The sequence below is a fragment of the Myripristis murdjan genome, chromosome 9, assembly GCF_902150065.1.
Source record: "Myripristis murdjan chromosome 9, fMyrMur1.1, whole genome shotgun sequence".
Lineage (NCBI taxonomy): Eukaryota > Metazoa > Chordata > Actinopteri > Holocentriformes > Holocentridae > Myripristis > Myripristis murdjan.
The window spans coordinates 23,831,631-23,845,683 of record NC_043988.1 but is presented as its reverse complement, the minus strand read 5'-3'; the positions used below and the strand labels follow the sequence as shown (position 1 = coordinate 23,845,683).

Here is a 14,053-nt window from a genome sequence, read left to right as displayed (position 1 = left end):
GTTTGTGTTCAATTTAGCTGCTTCATTTCTGACGCAACTAATGAGGAAATCATTATCTGTTGTGTCTTGTTACTGTTACTTGATGAATGACGTTGTTTGTAGAACTGTTGTATAAAAGCAATACCACAATCAAGGTTGTGCTCTTAAACCGAATGCCATGATGGAGCCTTGTTCCTACGACTGAATCACAGGTCTGCTGATATTCAGTATAACTGCACCCCCTATTTTGTGGTATTTCTTAAATTACCAACTTTTTGGTGTAATCACATAATTGCACTTGCTAATATTCTTTCAAATACACTGAAGCCGATAAGCATTAAGTCTGAGTGTTTGAGTGAGACCCTGATAACTTAATGAGCATTTTAGCTGTGTGCTTTACGTGCGCACTCTAATGTCGATTTTTGCTTGCTGTGCTTTTTGGGGCTTTCAGAAAGCAACACTAAAGATGTTGACAAGGATGCCGAGAAAAAGCGAAGTTTGTTTTTCTCCCTGTTCTTTGATGTTTGTTTTCCTCTGTTTTCCCAGTTAATCACAGTATAGAGTCAATCCTCTCTCTTTCTCTCTCTTCCACCCTCGTCTTATTGTCTCTGTGATTGATGAAGAGTTTGAGATAGCACTGAGCAAGCCCACAGAGAGGACAAACAATCCCCACCATATTGTCGGAGTGTTGAGTGAGCTGTGTGAGTGATGTGGTGAGGGAGCTGAAGTCGCTATCGATACCCATATTGATGACTACAGTGGAAGCTGGTGGAAATGTTCTGCTTCTCTATTGATCTCTGATCCATTATGAGCTTTTAGTCGACGGCTGGGTGAATGATGGGGAATGGTGCATCCATCATCATCCGATGCCCACGCTGCCTGGCCGACACACTCCACCCAGTGCCTCCTGCTTTCATTCTCCCCCTCTCGCTTCTTCTCTGTGATTCTCCATCTCTGTCTAGCTGACTTTCTCTGTCCTTGTTTGTCTGTCTCTCTGCTGTAGTACGTCCGGTCATTCTGGTGGGAATTTCAAATTAGAATAGAGCAGTGTGGAGTGTTGACACGGTGTCAGAGAGACTGCGATGGCGGACAAATGAAGGGCCAGTAGGGAAGAGGGCTACAATACAATACAAAAACACACTGTATCTTCAGCAAATTGGGCTCAAGTTCAAAAATGTTTTTGAAAGTTACTATTAAACTTGTAGTATTTAATGTTCAAGTTCAGTATGATTGGTCTTCCTCTTTTGGCTGTGAATTAAATACTCATTTGCAAAATATGCTTCGGGGTCGCTCAGGGGAATGCTTTTCAATTTTTATTTGCAAAGAAAAACGGAGGCGAAATAAAGCTTTGACAAAATAATGGAAATGTGTTATGGCTTAGTTAAGCTTAAGGTGTGAGACTGTTTGAATGTGGGTGCATTGTGTGTATGTGTGTGTGTGTGCGCACGTGTGTGTGCCTTGAAGTGTGCTAAGTATGTATGAGCATTTTGTAAGTCTTTCAGATTGCCATCTTTATAAATACCCTTGAATGTCACAGGTTGACCTTTTTATATAGAGTGCATGAATGAAATTAAATGGGTGCTTTGAAGGGAAAAAATGCCATTTCACCAATGTAATTCCAACTACTTTAACCATGAAGATATCAAAGAGATCATTTATTATGTATCTGACTTTTTTCCTCTCCTCTCCTCTCCTCCCCTCTCCTCTCCTCCGCAGGTGACTGATCGGTCAGTGCGAGCAGTTGCAGAGCATTGTCCTGAGTTGCAGTTTGTTGGCTTCATGGGATGCCCTGTCACTTCCCAGGGGGTCATCCATCTTACTGGGGTGAGTTGCACACACAACATGGTTTACATGCTCAGCTTTCTCTTGTTGTCTTGTAAATATATGCACATCACAAGTCTGAAACAGAAATTACAGATACTGCTTAATGTTTTTTTTTTTTTTACCTTTATCCCTGTGCATTTCTGGATGAGTGTTATTCTTTTTGCTTGCCTGTGACCCTTGATCAATACACATTGTGTTGTTTACTAACAATACATTAAAGGTACCGTTGTTTTTAAAGGACACCTTTCATATATGGAAGGTTATTTCATTCAAAAGTATTTTTGCAGCAATTATTTGTATTGGTAAATGTCAACGAGAGTTTTTGAGTGACCGAAGGTTATTTTATTTTCATTTGTTTTTGTCCTAATCCTGTTATAATAGGCATTAAAGGCTGCCTCTCCATGTTGCTGTCGTCATGCATTATCTCCAGGGGAAAATATAACTTTCTTGAAGCAAACTCAGCCTCCCTGTGTGTTTTATCTCAAACTTGGTGTTGAAGTTACTGTGTGTTAACTTTTAAATCTCATGAAAGCCTAATGAGATGAATCCTAATAATACGCTGCTGTTCTGACTACACCCTGCTGTTTGGATATTACCATGTTAATGAGCAGGGCTCCATGGTTAAAGATGTACCACGCCACATAAACATGGACACACACGCACACGCAGGCGCTCACATGGCAATTGCTCAAATTGAATTGACCAGGAAATGCGTTATCTTTCTTTTTCCTTTTTCCTTTCCTCAACACGATATCAATCTGGAATCTGTGTGTGTGTGTGTGTGTGTGTGTGTGTAATGGAGGACAGAAAGAGTCCATGCGTGTGTATTCGTGCCCTTGCATGTCCGTGCTTTTGTGCAGTTCGATTTGTGCCTGTGTTTGATGTTCGTGTGTGCACACATGGGTGTGATCGTACACTTGTGGGCCTGCACACACTCCTTCCTCCTCAAATGCAATTACAGTTGTGTTAATAGGACTGAGACACCCGATGCTGCAGTGCATTATTAGATTAAACAGCAGATTAATTTGTGCTGGTGGTTTTGGCCCCCTATCATCTCTGCAGCCTCCACTGACCTTGGCCACGCTGTTGTAGACAGACTGTAATGAAGCCAGCCAGTCATAACAGCATTAGCATACCTGGAGGTGGACACACACACACGCACATACACACGCACACACACACACACGCACCCGTACACACTCTATATCTAGCACACTTCATTATTATTTATTACTATATTAACCAAGGTGAAGTTTTGAGACGTTTAGGTAAGTGAACTCATAATTCTGCTACTATTTTTTTTTGTGCAGTTTGATCCTAGCTGAAAACATGTGAATTTTGCGACAGTTTCAAGTTGGTTGGCTGGGTGCCGTCATCATAAATGAAAGTGGTAGGCGACTGATGAGTAGAAATCATGAGGAGACCTAGATTTTTTTGAGGCTAATCTGTTGACCAGACTCTCGTCTTGCAGATTGAGAATCAAATCATAATTCTGTCTTTGTCTGTGTCAAGCCTCTCTCTCTCTCTCTCTCTCTCTTTCGCCAGCCAGCCTTAATTTCAGCATTTGTGATTCATTTCTGTCTGTGTCTCTTCCTGTTCCTTTCTTTCTAATCCCTGACAGTAATTATCTCGTTTAGCAGCTGATTCCTCCTCTCATATATTCCCACTTGGTCCCATCCAGCGTCTATTGAAAATCATATTCTCGCGTTTAGAATCGTTGCATTTCTGATGACTCCGTGGACCTCTATGTGATCCAGGGCTGTGGCGTGCCTCTCTTGTTCGATTATTGCACTCAAGCTTTTTTCCCCTCCCACACACCTCTTCTCTTCCTTGCTTGCTCTCTCTCTCCCTCTCTCTCTCTCTCTCGCTCACTGACAATCTTTCTCCACTCTGCAATCAGCAAAAAAAAAAAAAAAAAATCCATTACTTTTATTAACTTCTCGCATATGACACACTCATTTCAGATTGATAGTCTTTTTTATACCGACTTCTCAAAAATTAGGTAGGAGGAAATCAATTGAAAATGTATTTTTTATAATCAAGTGTGCTGCTGGTTGAAATAGGCCACCCATGGCGAAGTTCAATGGAGATGGTCGCTGGAGAAACTGTAAAGCTGTGACTTTAATGCACTTGTAATAGCCCTGCAGTGTTTCACACCCACGGAGACGTAAGGGTTTCTGTGTGATGTACAGCACAACTCAATAGTTGCCGTCATGCACAGTTTGATAAATCATTATCTTGTTTGGACATTTCAGGATTGTTTGTGGTTGTTTGTGGAATCTGAAAGAGTAAGACCTGCTAGTGGAAAATAAGCTCTCTGCCTCTTTCTGAACTGATCCTAACTCAAACAGCACAAACAGTACAAGCATTTAGGGGCTGAAATGTATTTTTATGACAAATATTTGGCTGGTCATGACATGTGGCCTTTTGTTACATTTTTCGATAAGTGTGTCATTAAAACAACTGTCAAATTAGCAACAGAGTAAAACTAACCCCGAAAATACACCAGGCATATCAGATGGGCGGGGTGATAATTTTTTTTACCTGCTACACCAACTGTGTCTGTGTTGCCTGTGGGCTCCACGCCAGCCGTGTTTTGGCCCTGGTGGAGGGCTGCACGTAGAGGAAAAAAAAATAGACTAGCCAAAAATAGAGATCCGCAGCTCAAGGCCCATGCGTTTGCACACGCCCTCCATGGCCAGTGTAGCTGCCTCACTTGACTATAACGTACACGTCTTGCTGCAGCAGCCGTGTCGCACCGCGTCTGTGCCTGGTGTATTTCACCTGTAACATGGTCTTTTGTTTACAAAACATTTGTTTATTCTATGCGTTTTTATCCCTGTGAAAGCTCAGGCTTTTTTTTTTTTTTCACCTGCATTTGTGTTCGGATTCTTTCAAAAATTTATATCAGTGTCATTTGTGTCAGCCATTATGAGCTGGAGGATAATGGATAATAGAATCGGCCTCAAAAAAACATATTGTTCTATCCATACAGGCATTAGTTGTTTACAGCTCCAGTCGACGAGTTGAGCTGTGTAGATTTAACGACAATACAAACAAGTGCCTAATCCATTTTTTTTTGTCCAACCTTTTATTTATGGCCGGGTTACGGATCGAACCTTTAAGTTTCCTCCGAGCTCACGACATTAACAATGAGTTTATTGATGAGGCTTGTCACAACCCAAGGCTATGTAATGGATACAAAGTGTCTTGGGGCGGAGGCTTTGTGTGTGTCCCAGCGCTCACAGTGATGGTGGCGCTCTCCCTCAGCAGCTCATGTGAGAACTCTTTCTTTCTGTGTGTGTGTGTGTGTGTGTGTGTGTGTATGGGGATTGCAGTGTATATGCGTGTACCTGAATTAGATTAATCATTCTCCTGATTCAGTGTCAAAGGTTTCACCCTTAAGTCATGCCTGTGACAAGCCTCAAAGGTGTAATGGATTAAGTGTGTGTGTGTGTGTGCGCGCACGCTGGGGGTTGGGCATTATGGTGGGGAGAAGGCTCCTCCCATCTTGCTTGAGTGTGACCCCTTCCTCTTTCGATGTGTGTGTGTGTGTTTGAGTCAGATAAGTTTGTGTTTTACAAGTGGATGACAAATTTGCTGCATCTTCCCTTTGCTTCCCTGGCAGCCTCCGTCCCGTTTTTTGGTGTTGGCGTTTGAAAAGACGGCATTTGAAAAAGTTGAGCAACAACAACAGAGTCATTATCCGTCTCTTTGGAACAGTGTTGTTCCCCCTGTGTGTGTCCTCCTCTCACTGTATCTGCTCTCTTTCTGCCTCTCGGTCAGTGTCACTGTGTATTCAGTCTGTATCTGTGTTTTTCTCTCTTGTCTTCTGCTCTTGCGGTTTGTATATATTTCTGTCTCTCTCTTTCCTCTCACTCTGTCTCTCCATCTTCCTGTCAAGCAGTGTTCTTTTCTTCTGGTAGTGATTAAGTCCAAGGTTGGCCCTATCAGAGAGCCAGTGTTTGAGAGTAGCTCTGGTTGCCAGAGAGCCTTCATTTCCCCAGCCTTAGATGTCCCACTGACGGCTTCCCCTCGCCTGTCATGCCTACCCACAATGCCCCTCCTCATACATCAGCCTATCACTGCCCTAAGACACTCCGGGCCTCAGAATGCCTTTTTTGTGTGTGTGAAAGTTCCCGCCCTTGGGAGAGAGAGGAGGCCAAAGACAAAACAAATGGAGAGATTGTTGAAGAATGTGTCAGAGATGAAAGGAGCTATATTTTGAGACCGTAATAGCTCAGTCTTGTCCCTCTGATGTTCAGAACTCGAATGTTTCTGGTCTTAATTTGGGGCCTTGTACATGAATTCAGGCGTGCAGCTCCACTAGTTTTGTTGTTCTTCTCCACAGAAACTTAGGGCCTTTGATAAATGCGCTCTAAATTTGACAGAATTGGAACATGGGTAATACCTCATTTCTCTCTGTGTGTTTATGAGCAAATAAAACAGTCTGGTTTATGACAGCGAGGCTATTTCATTTTATAACCAAAATCATATGCTCTAGCCATCCCAGTGGCTTAGCTGGCTCAGACCAGTAGTATGCACTTGCATCATCACAGGTTCAAATTTGGCTTGCAGCCTTTACAATAAAAGATGAATATCAAAGGTCATAAAATAATTCCTTACTTTTCCCTAATTCTCCAGATCACCAGGGGTAAGGCATTACAAGTGATGTGAATGAGTAAAATAGTATTTTTTTTTTACTAAAAAGTTTTCAAGTTTCTTCTCAAGCTTGTAATTCTATTTTTTTGCTCGAGTATTTTTTGAGCCAATAATTGACTTTTTACTCTGCTGCATTTGCTAGTTATACCCTCATTTCAAGTCTATTATCTGCTTGGGGATGCAAGAAACACCTGACAGCAGATACCAAGTTGCCAACTGTGTAGTAAAAGAAAAAGAAGCACCTGTCTTTGAAAATGTTGCAATGGGGGAGGAGGAAACCCACAAATTGCTGTTTTCACACAAATTCATGGCCACACCTGGTCACACTGTTTTCACCAAAGTCTAAAAACGGCAACAATTACATAACAAGGGGCTTGTTGTCCCTCCAAAAAACCCCAAAACAAAACAAAACCAAAAAAAAACAACAACAACAAAAAAAACAGATCTTGTTTTTAGGATGCAGAGAGAGTGCAAGAATGACATCTCAGTAGTATATCTTTATTTGTCTGAACCAAGCTGTTTCATGAGTCATTACAAAAAACAAAAAAAATAAAAAAAATAAAAATATCAACAAGTGCTGTTTTTGTCATTATTTTACACCGGCTCACACATGCCAAACGATATTAAAATGCAAAGCAACTTGTAGTTTTTTAACCAAGTACTTTTTTCTACTTGAGCATAATTTTCAAATTATGAGTTCTGTTTTTTTCTTGAGCAATTTTACTTGTATATATATGGCCTGCATGCCTCCTTTATGTTGCTTTTATGTGTTGCTCATGTGTATTTTTTTTAATTTTTTTTTTAATTAATTTTTTTTTTTTTATGTGAAACTAGTTGTGCTGCTGTCTTCACCAGGGCATCCTGGAAGAAGAGATCTTGTATCTCAAAGCGACCCTCCGGACTAAATAAAGGATTAAAAAAAAAAAAAAATGTATGCACTGTACCCACCCCAAGTCATCAGGAGCAGGGAGCTTAAAAACTAAAAAAAAAAAAAAAAAAAAAGAAAACAGTGGCAGAGAATGGCTTTTAAAGATATGACACACAGAGGTGAAGATACAAGTCTTCACCCACCAAGACCACCACCACACCCCCCCCCTCCGCCGCTCCTCTCCCCCACGTAGGATGAGTGGTGTCTGGCTTCGCTGTAGTCTGGTGGCCCCTTATCTGCTCCCCCCGACTGGAGCACGGAAAATACATAATCACAGTGCCCTCTGTGTCAAAGTGATAACCTCCACCACAAACTGAGAAGCGTGCATGTGTGCTCCTCCATGCATTGCCCTGTGTGTTTATGTATGTGTGTGTGTGTGTGTGTGTGTGTGTGTGTCTGTGTGTTTGTTGAAGTGTGTAATTTTACATGTATATTGTGTCTTGGGGGTAGCAGAGAGGATGAAGGGTTAGTAGAGGCGGCGGAGAGGGGTTTAGGGGGGAAGGAAGGTAATGGCGGGGAGGGGTGCGCAAAATGAGAGCATCGAGAAATTGTAATAATCATTTTCTTCGCTGCTGTATGGAGGAGATTGGGGGATTTAGGAATATAATGAGGGGAGAGAGCCTAAGGATGGTGTGTGTCTCTTCCAAGAGTAATTGAAGAATAATTCATTTGGCTCGAAGACTTTTTAACCCAAAGACAGAGAGGTTTTTGACCTCTGGAGGGAGGAGTATCATGTTTCATTATTAGTCCAACGAGTGCCAGTATGTGCGTTGACTGTCCTCCAGTGCTGTCGTACATGTGTGTGTGTGTGTGTGTGTGTGTGTGTGTGTGTGTATGCTCGTCTGTGTGGTCATTTGGCTTAGTGCGCTGAAGAGAAACCACAGCTCTCTATCTCTTCGAGCCTTTCCTTGCCGCTGAGTTTGTTATCAACACCAACACACGCAGGATTAGCGGCAGTGAGAGAGAGAGGGACAGAGAGAGAGAGTGAAAGAGAGAGAGAGAGAGAGAAAGAGAGAGATAGAAAGAAAGAGAGGGAGAGAGAGAGAGAGAGAGAGAGAGAGAGAGAAGGGGGCAGAAGAGGGAAAATAAGTGATAGACAGTAGATGGGCAGAAGACAGATAAAGAGAGAAGTTACACACACACACACACACACACACACACACACACACACACACACACACAGGGATCAGCCCACTGGTCCATGACTGATGCGGACAATGTATTTGTGATATCAGACCCATGGCCTTTTCCAGTTTTTGCCGCATTCCCTCTTCAAATATTCATACCCCTGTCTGCATGGACCTTCGTGTACGTGTGTGGTTGTGTGTGTGTGTGTGTGTGTGTGTGTGTGTGTGTGTGTTTGTCTGAGTGTCTGTGTGAATATGTGTCTGGAGGGGTGCGTGCGATTTAGGCTTACCGCAGAGGGATTGTCTCGACACAGCTTTCTCCTGTCTGACTGAACTGTCTGGGATGCTCCGATATGGGGGGAAAAAAAAAAAAAGGGAGTGTGTATGCATGAGTGCGCACTCGTATTCACTCAGTGACACCGCTGCCGTTCCTCTCACCTTTTCGCTCTCGCCTCGTCCCGTCTCACACAATCCCCAACTCATGCGGACAGGCGAGCAAAATGTGTCAAGGCCACCATGCCGCCCTGACAATACCCAGTGACTTTGTCTTCTTGCTCAGGACTTTGAATTGTACTTTCAGTTCATCTGCTCCGCCTAGTAGGGCTGAACTAAATGGTTAAAAAAAAAATCAGATTGCAGTTGTTTATACATAAATTATGGTATGATTAATAATTTTAGTCGATCTATTCATTTTCATATTCACTGAAAAAATGGAAATCATGATTTTTTTTTTCTTTTTCTTTTTCTTTTTCTTTTTGGGGCATGTACCAAAACAAGTATGTTTTCTTATGTCTGGAGATGAGGGCATCTTTATAACATGGCAGCGCTTCAATTTTTTTAATGGTGTTTTGTCTCATTTTAACTTCAAACATTTTGCAGCTCTTGCGATTTGAATATCGTCCTTTGCTATATTGCAGTTTTGATAATATTTTAATTATTTGTTCAGCCTTGCCACCTAGATTGTTTAGGCTTGAAGTTCAAGTTGGACACGTTCCTTTCAAGGTCATGTGTACTGTTTGCCACTCTCTTCACTGGATGACTTGGTTGTTTTGAAGGAGTTTTGCCTAAATGGAATAGATGATCATAGATTGTCTTTGTATTTATGCAGTTTTGTGTCGACCTGTTCAGAATATAAGTTTTCCACCGTGATGTATCTTTTATCCGACTGTAAGGGATAACAGTCCCTCTCACTAAATCCTGTAGTTGTTATAAATGAAGTGCGGCAGAGAAATAGCAAATCATATTTTCCAAATACAACATGCGCGCTTTTTCTGACTCAGACAATGCAAGCTTTGTCTGTGCCGTTTAAATGTCATCGAGCCGCCTGTCAGCCGGGACACAGGGGTTGTCGGTCAGCAACAGCCATGAACTCATGCAACTTTGTGCCAGCGCTCAAAGCCATGACATCATATCCTCTGCATGGGGTCCACCCTGGCTCCACTTCCTGCTTGGCATCTTGATGCTTGACGTTGTGTAAATAAATGCAGTAATAGGTGCAGTTATAGTTCTATAGTCTGGCAGAGCACATGCAGGTATGTTCTCCACACACACACACACACACACACACACTTGCACACAGTGTGCCAGACTCTGACATACACTAATGTAATAAAGTGTCAAATCAACCTCTCTAAAATACTGAACTCCAGCCTACGCTTGGCTGAAGGAGAGCGTACCTTTGAAACGGCCATTTATTTTTCTTTCATTTAAAGTGGCGTTTTACGTTTGACCTCTGACTCAAGCTCTCATTTCCTGTTTGAGAGAGGCTTCTAATTTAGGCAGGTGGGAGCCAAGCTGCTTGGAGCGCAAAGACCTCCTCTCCTCATGTGGACTGAATAAAATGACTTCATTAATACAAAAACACAGTGATACACCCACATCCTACACGTGAACCGTCTGTTCATCCAGCTCTTGTGCAATGTCAAGTAACAGCTTATCTCTTATTGATGTGCAGGTTATGATAATGCATGTTATATTTTGTGTATTGTTTTGTACTGTAATTATATAGAGTTTGATATGACCCCCCCCCCCCCCCAACCTTTTTTTTCTGGCCTAATAAAAACATGACAAAACAAACACAATTTCCCCATCAAATTATAAAAAAAAACAAAAAAAAAAAACACTACCACTACCATTACCACTACTACTTCTATTGATACTATAACTATTAACAATAATAAACTTAGTCATGTTTTAGTTTAGCTGGTGCAGCATGATGAGCAACAACTTGGTGGCGTGTCTTTGTGAGTGTGAACATGTAAACATGTATGCACATATATAATAGTTGCAGGTATATTTGCCATTGTGGTACATTACTGTACTGTGTGTGCTTGCATGCCTGCATATGTGTGTGTGTGTGTGTGTGCATGTGTGAGGCTACACGCTGGCCTCAGAGCAGCTGTGTTTTGCAAGTTTCAGTGCTTTTATTAACAGGGTGAATAATTATCCAGCTGTAGCTGCCAACTCAGAGGAAAAGAGACAAGCTCTGCCTGGCCAAGGAGGAGAACAACCTGCCAGAGACCCACCAAACCCCCTACTTTCTCTCTCACTCTCTCTCTCTCCCCCTCTCTCTCTTTCTTTCTTTCTTTGTATTTCTGTGTTTCTTTCTCTCTTGCTCTTCCTAAATCACTCGCTGTGCCTTCCTTTCTGTCTGTTTTTTTTCTTTTCTTCTCTTTATCCCTCTTTCTCAAATTTCTTTCCCTTTATTTTTCTTTCCTCTCTGTCCTTCTGCCTAAATGAGCTGAAAAGCAGCACCATAAGAGGAAATATTTAATAAATCGGGAGTCTTAAAACCTTTCACCTCTGAATCAGTGATGATAATCTGTCAGAACAAACATGGGCACTGTGGCCCGTCACATGCTGTAGGTATGACTAATTACAGAGAGATTTTTCTTTTCCTTTCTTTTCGTTTCAGGGATTTGGAGGATTTTTTTTTTCTGCTGGGTATGTCTGCTTAACTGTTTTAAACCCCCTTTTTTCCCCCCTCATGTTGTTGTTTCACATTTTTCACAGTCTCAGCAGTGACTCTGCCTCTTCCTCTTCATGCAGACATCTGCTAATTTTTCATGTTTCCACAACCTAGCTACAATCTCAGCCAATCAAAACTCAGGCTTGTTGGCCTGGTTTCTCATTGGCTACCCACATCAATGGGACAGTTACCATTGGTTATAGTAGGAATTCTATTTGGCAGAGATAAGCGTTTTTTGAAGATTTGGAGACCAAATTCTACTTTTGAAGTTGGGCTTTTTAAAATGTACTCCAGACTAAATAACCATAGAAACTGAATTTGAATGGCTGAATAAGTGAGTGTGTGATTGTGTGTGCGTCTGTACGCTATTGATGGCCATTTTTTGACTGTCGGAATGGCGGTTTTCTGTTATTTAGAAAACGTGTGGTGGTGGTGGTCACTGGTCACTTGCATTCACAGTCAAGTTTTGCAATGCCTTTGTTTTGCAATGCCACACACACACACACACACACACACACACACACACACACACACACACACACACACAGATCAGCCTCATTTTCCATGAATAATTTAGCACTTCGATCCAACAGTGGTCACAGGGGCACATGATAGTTTGTGTGTGTGTATGTGTGTGTGTGTGTGTGTGTGTGTGTGTGTGTGTGGGCATGTGTCTGCATGTGTATGTTTATGCATACAGTTCAAGGGGTTTCTTTTTCATTAAATAGCATTGTTTTTTATGTCAGTTTTGCTGTCCCCAGCGATTACTGCCATTTTCTTGACCCATCTTTGCACACACAAGCTGTTTAATGTTTATTTCATTAGTATGTCGAAGCATGTCTTAGCAGTAAAGGTGTGGGTATGCCACAAACAAAATCTGTTTCATGTTTATTTCATAAGAATGCCTAAGCAGGCCTTTTATCACCAGAGATGTGGATACAATTTTCTCTTGAGCTGTGACAGGAAGCCACAGGCTACACGAGAGGAGAAAGAGACAAATGGAACAACCAGACAGAGGTAGAGAAAAAGGTTTTGAAAGGTTTTTACCTCCAGTGGAGTGTAGGATCACACACTCAAAATGTTTGTTTGCTGATGGTGTGCGTCTTGTTTGTTTTTGCGTGTGCTACGCAGGCACAGAGAAGCATGTTTACATGTGTGTTTACTTCACACCACGGGCTTTGGTCCTTATCCTTTTCCCCCACGTGTCTTCATGCTGGTAGATATATGTCATGCCCATGGAGCAGACAATAGTGCTCAGTGATCTTAACACCAACTGTAAGCTTGTTTTCTCTTTAGCCTTGGCCATGACATTTACTACCTTGCCTCCCTGGCGACTGGACGGAATATCATACCTCTATTATCTCGCGTCCCTGGTGTGTGTGCGTGCGTGTGTGTGTGTGTGTGTGCGTGTGTGTGTGTGTGTGTGTGCCTGTGTTTGTATGCATGTCTGAGCAATCCTTAAGTTGTGCAGAGCGCATATTAGACAATGCACATCAATGTTTTTACATGGAAATGTTTGAGTAACATCTGCAAGCTGAACCTCGCTGAACAGTGGATCATTGTGTGTGTGTGTGTGTGTGTGTGTGTGTGCGCGCGCGCGTGTGTGTGTGCGCGCGCGCGTGTGTGTGTGTGTGTGATGAATGTATCAAAAAGTAGAGATTTTGACTGGAGGATTAATCTAAACCCCCTGTTCAGAAGAATTCATATCGGAAAGGGGTTTATTGAAAGTCGGGAGAGATGAAAAGAAGAGGAAAAGTGAATGCAAAGATAATTCATATTGGCTCATAACCTCTCACCACAGGCATGCATTCACAAGATCATAAACAGCAACAGCAAGCTAGTTTTGTATTATTGTTTCATCTCTCTAATTAGGTTTTATTGGAATGTTTTTTTTTTTTTTTAGATGAATATGAAAACACACAAGTTGGTCACACTTGTTTATTGTTTAATACTCACTTCAGTATTAATAGTCGACTTTTGACTTAATATCAGCTTTGTATCAGTTAAGATTAAGTTGATACTAAGTTGAATATTAACATTTGACAGTTCAAACAAAGCAATACCCACATGTTTTTTAAAAGTCCCACTGAAACTAACTGGGTGGCTCAGTGCGCTTCATCTGATTGTAACCCACTCCAACTTGGCTGCATTTCTTTTTGCACTTTCCTTTTTATCTGCGCGACCTGAAATAGATGAACAAAGTGCTGCTCTCTTTTTAAACAAGGATGAACATTGTGCACCTGCATTCTTTGTGTGTTGTTGTGTGAGAGAGAGAAAGACTGTACTGTACTCGATGGTGCATTTAGGGGCTGGCATGGAGTGGCAGCTACCAGCTTAAAAAAAAAAAAGGCCTTGCTCACCCAGTTTTGGGAAGCCTAAAAGCAAAACAAAACAAAAACAAACAAACAGACAAAATGTCAGACTTCAAGTGTATGCAGCATGGTGTGTAGAAACGAATTCAAGAGGGATGAGACTATATGGTACGGCACTTTTTCTCTCATAGCAGTCAGTGGCCCTGGTCGTATCCATTCATGCAAAGCCTATTGAGCTTTTTCACAGCAGCCA

General features: G+C 41.8%; 1 protein-coding gene across 2 annotated transcripts in view; it reads left to right on the top strand.

Moving 5' to 3' along the window:
- The window catches only part of fbxl17 (F-box and leucine-rich repeat protein 17), a 245,206-nt gene that overhangs the window by 76,643 nt on the left and 154,510 nt on the right, over window positions 1-14,053 (top strand). The window contains exon 7 of one of the 2 annotated variants that reach the window (XM_030060351.1): window positions 1,696-1,803. The exons of the other annotated variant lie outside the window; for it this stretch is intronic. Within the exon in view, the coding sequence (XP_029916211.1) occupies window positions 1,696-1,803 (108 nt within the window). The remainder of the gene's footprint in view (window positions 1-1,695; window positions 1,804-14,053) is intronic. 2 annotated transcript variants of the gene reach the window in all.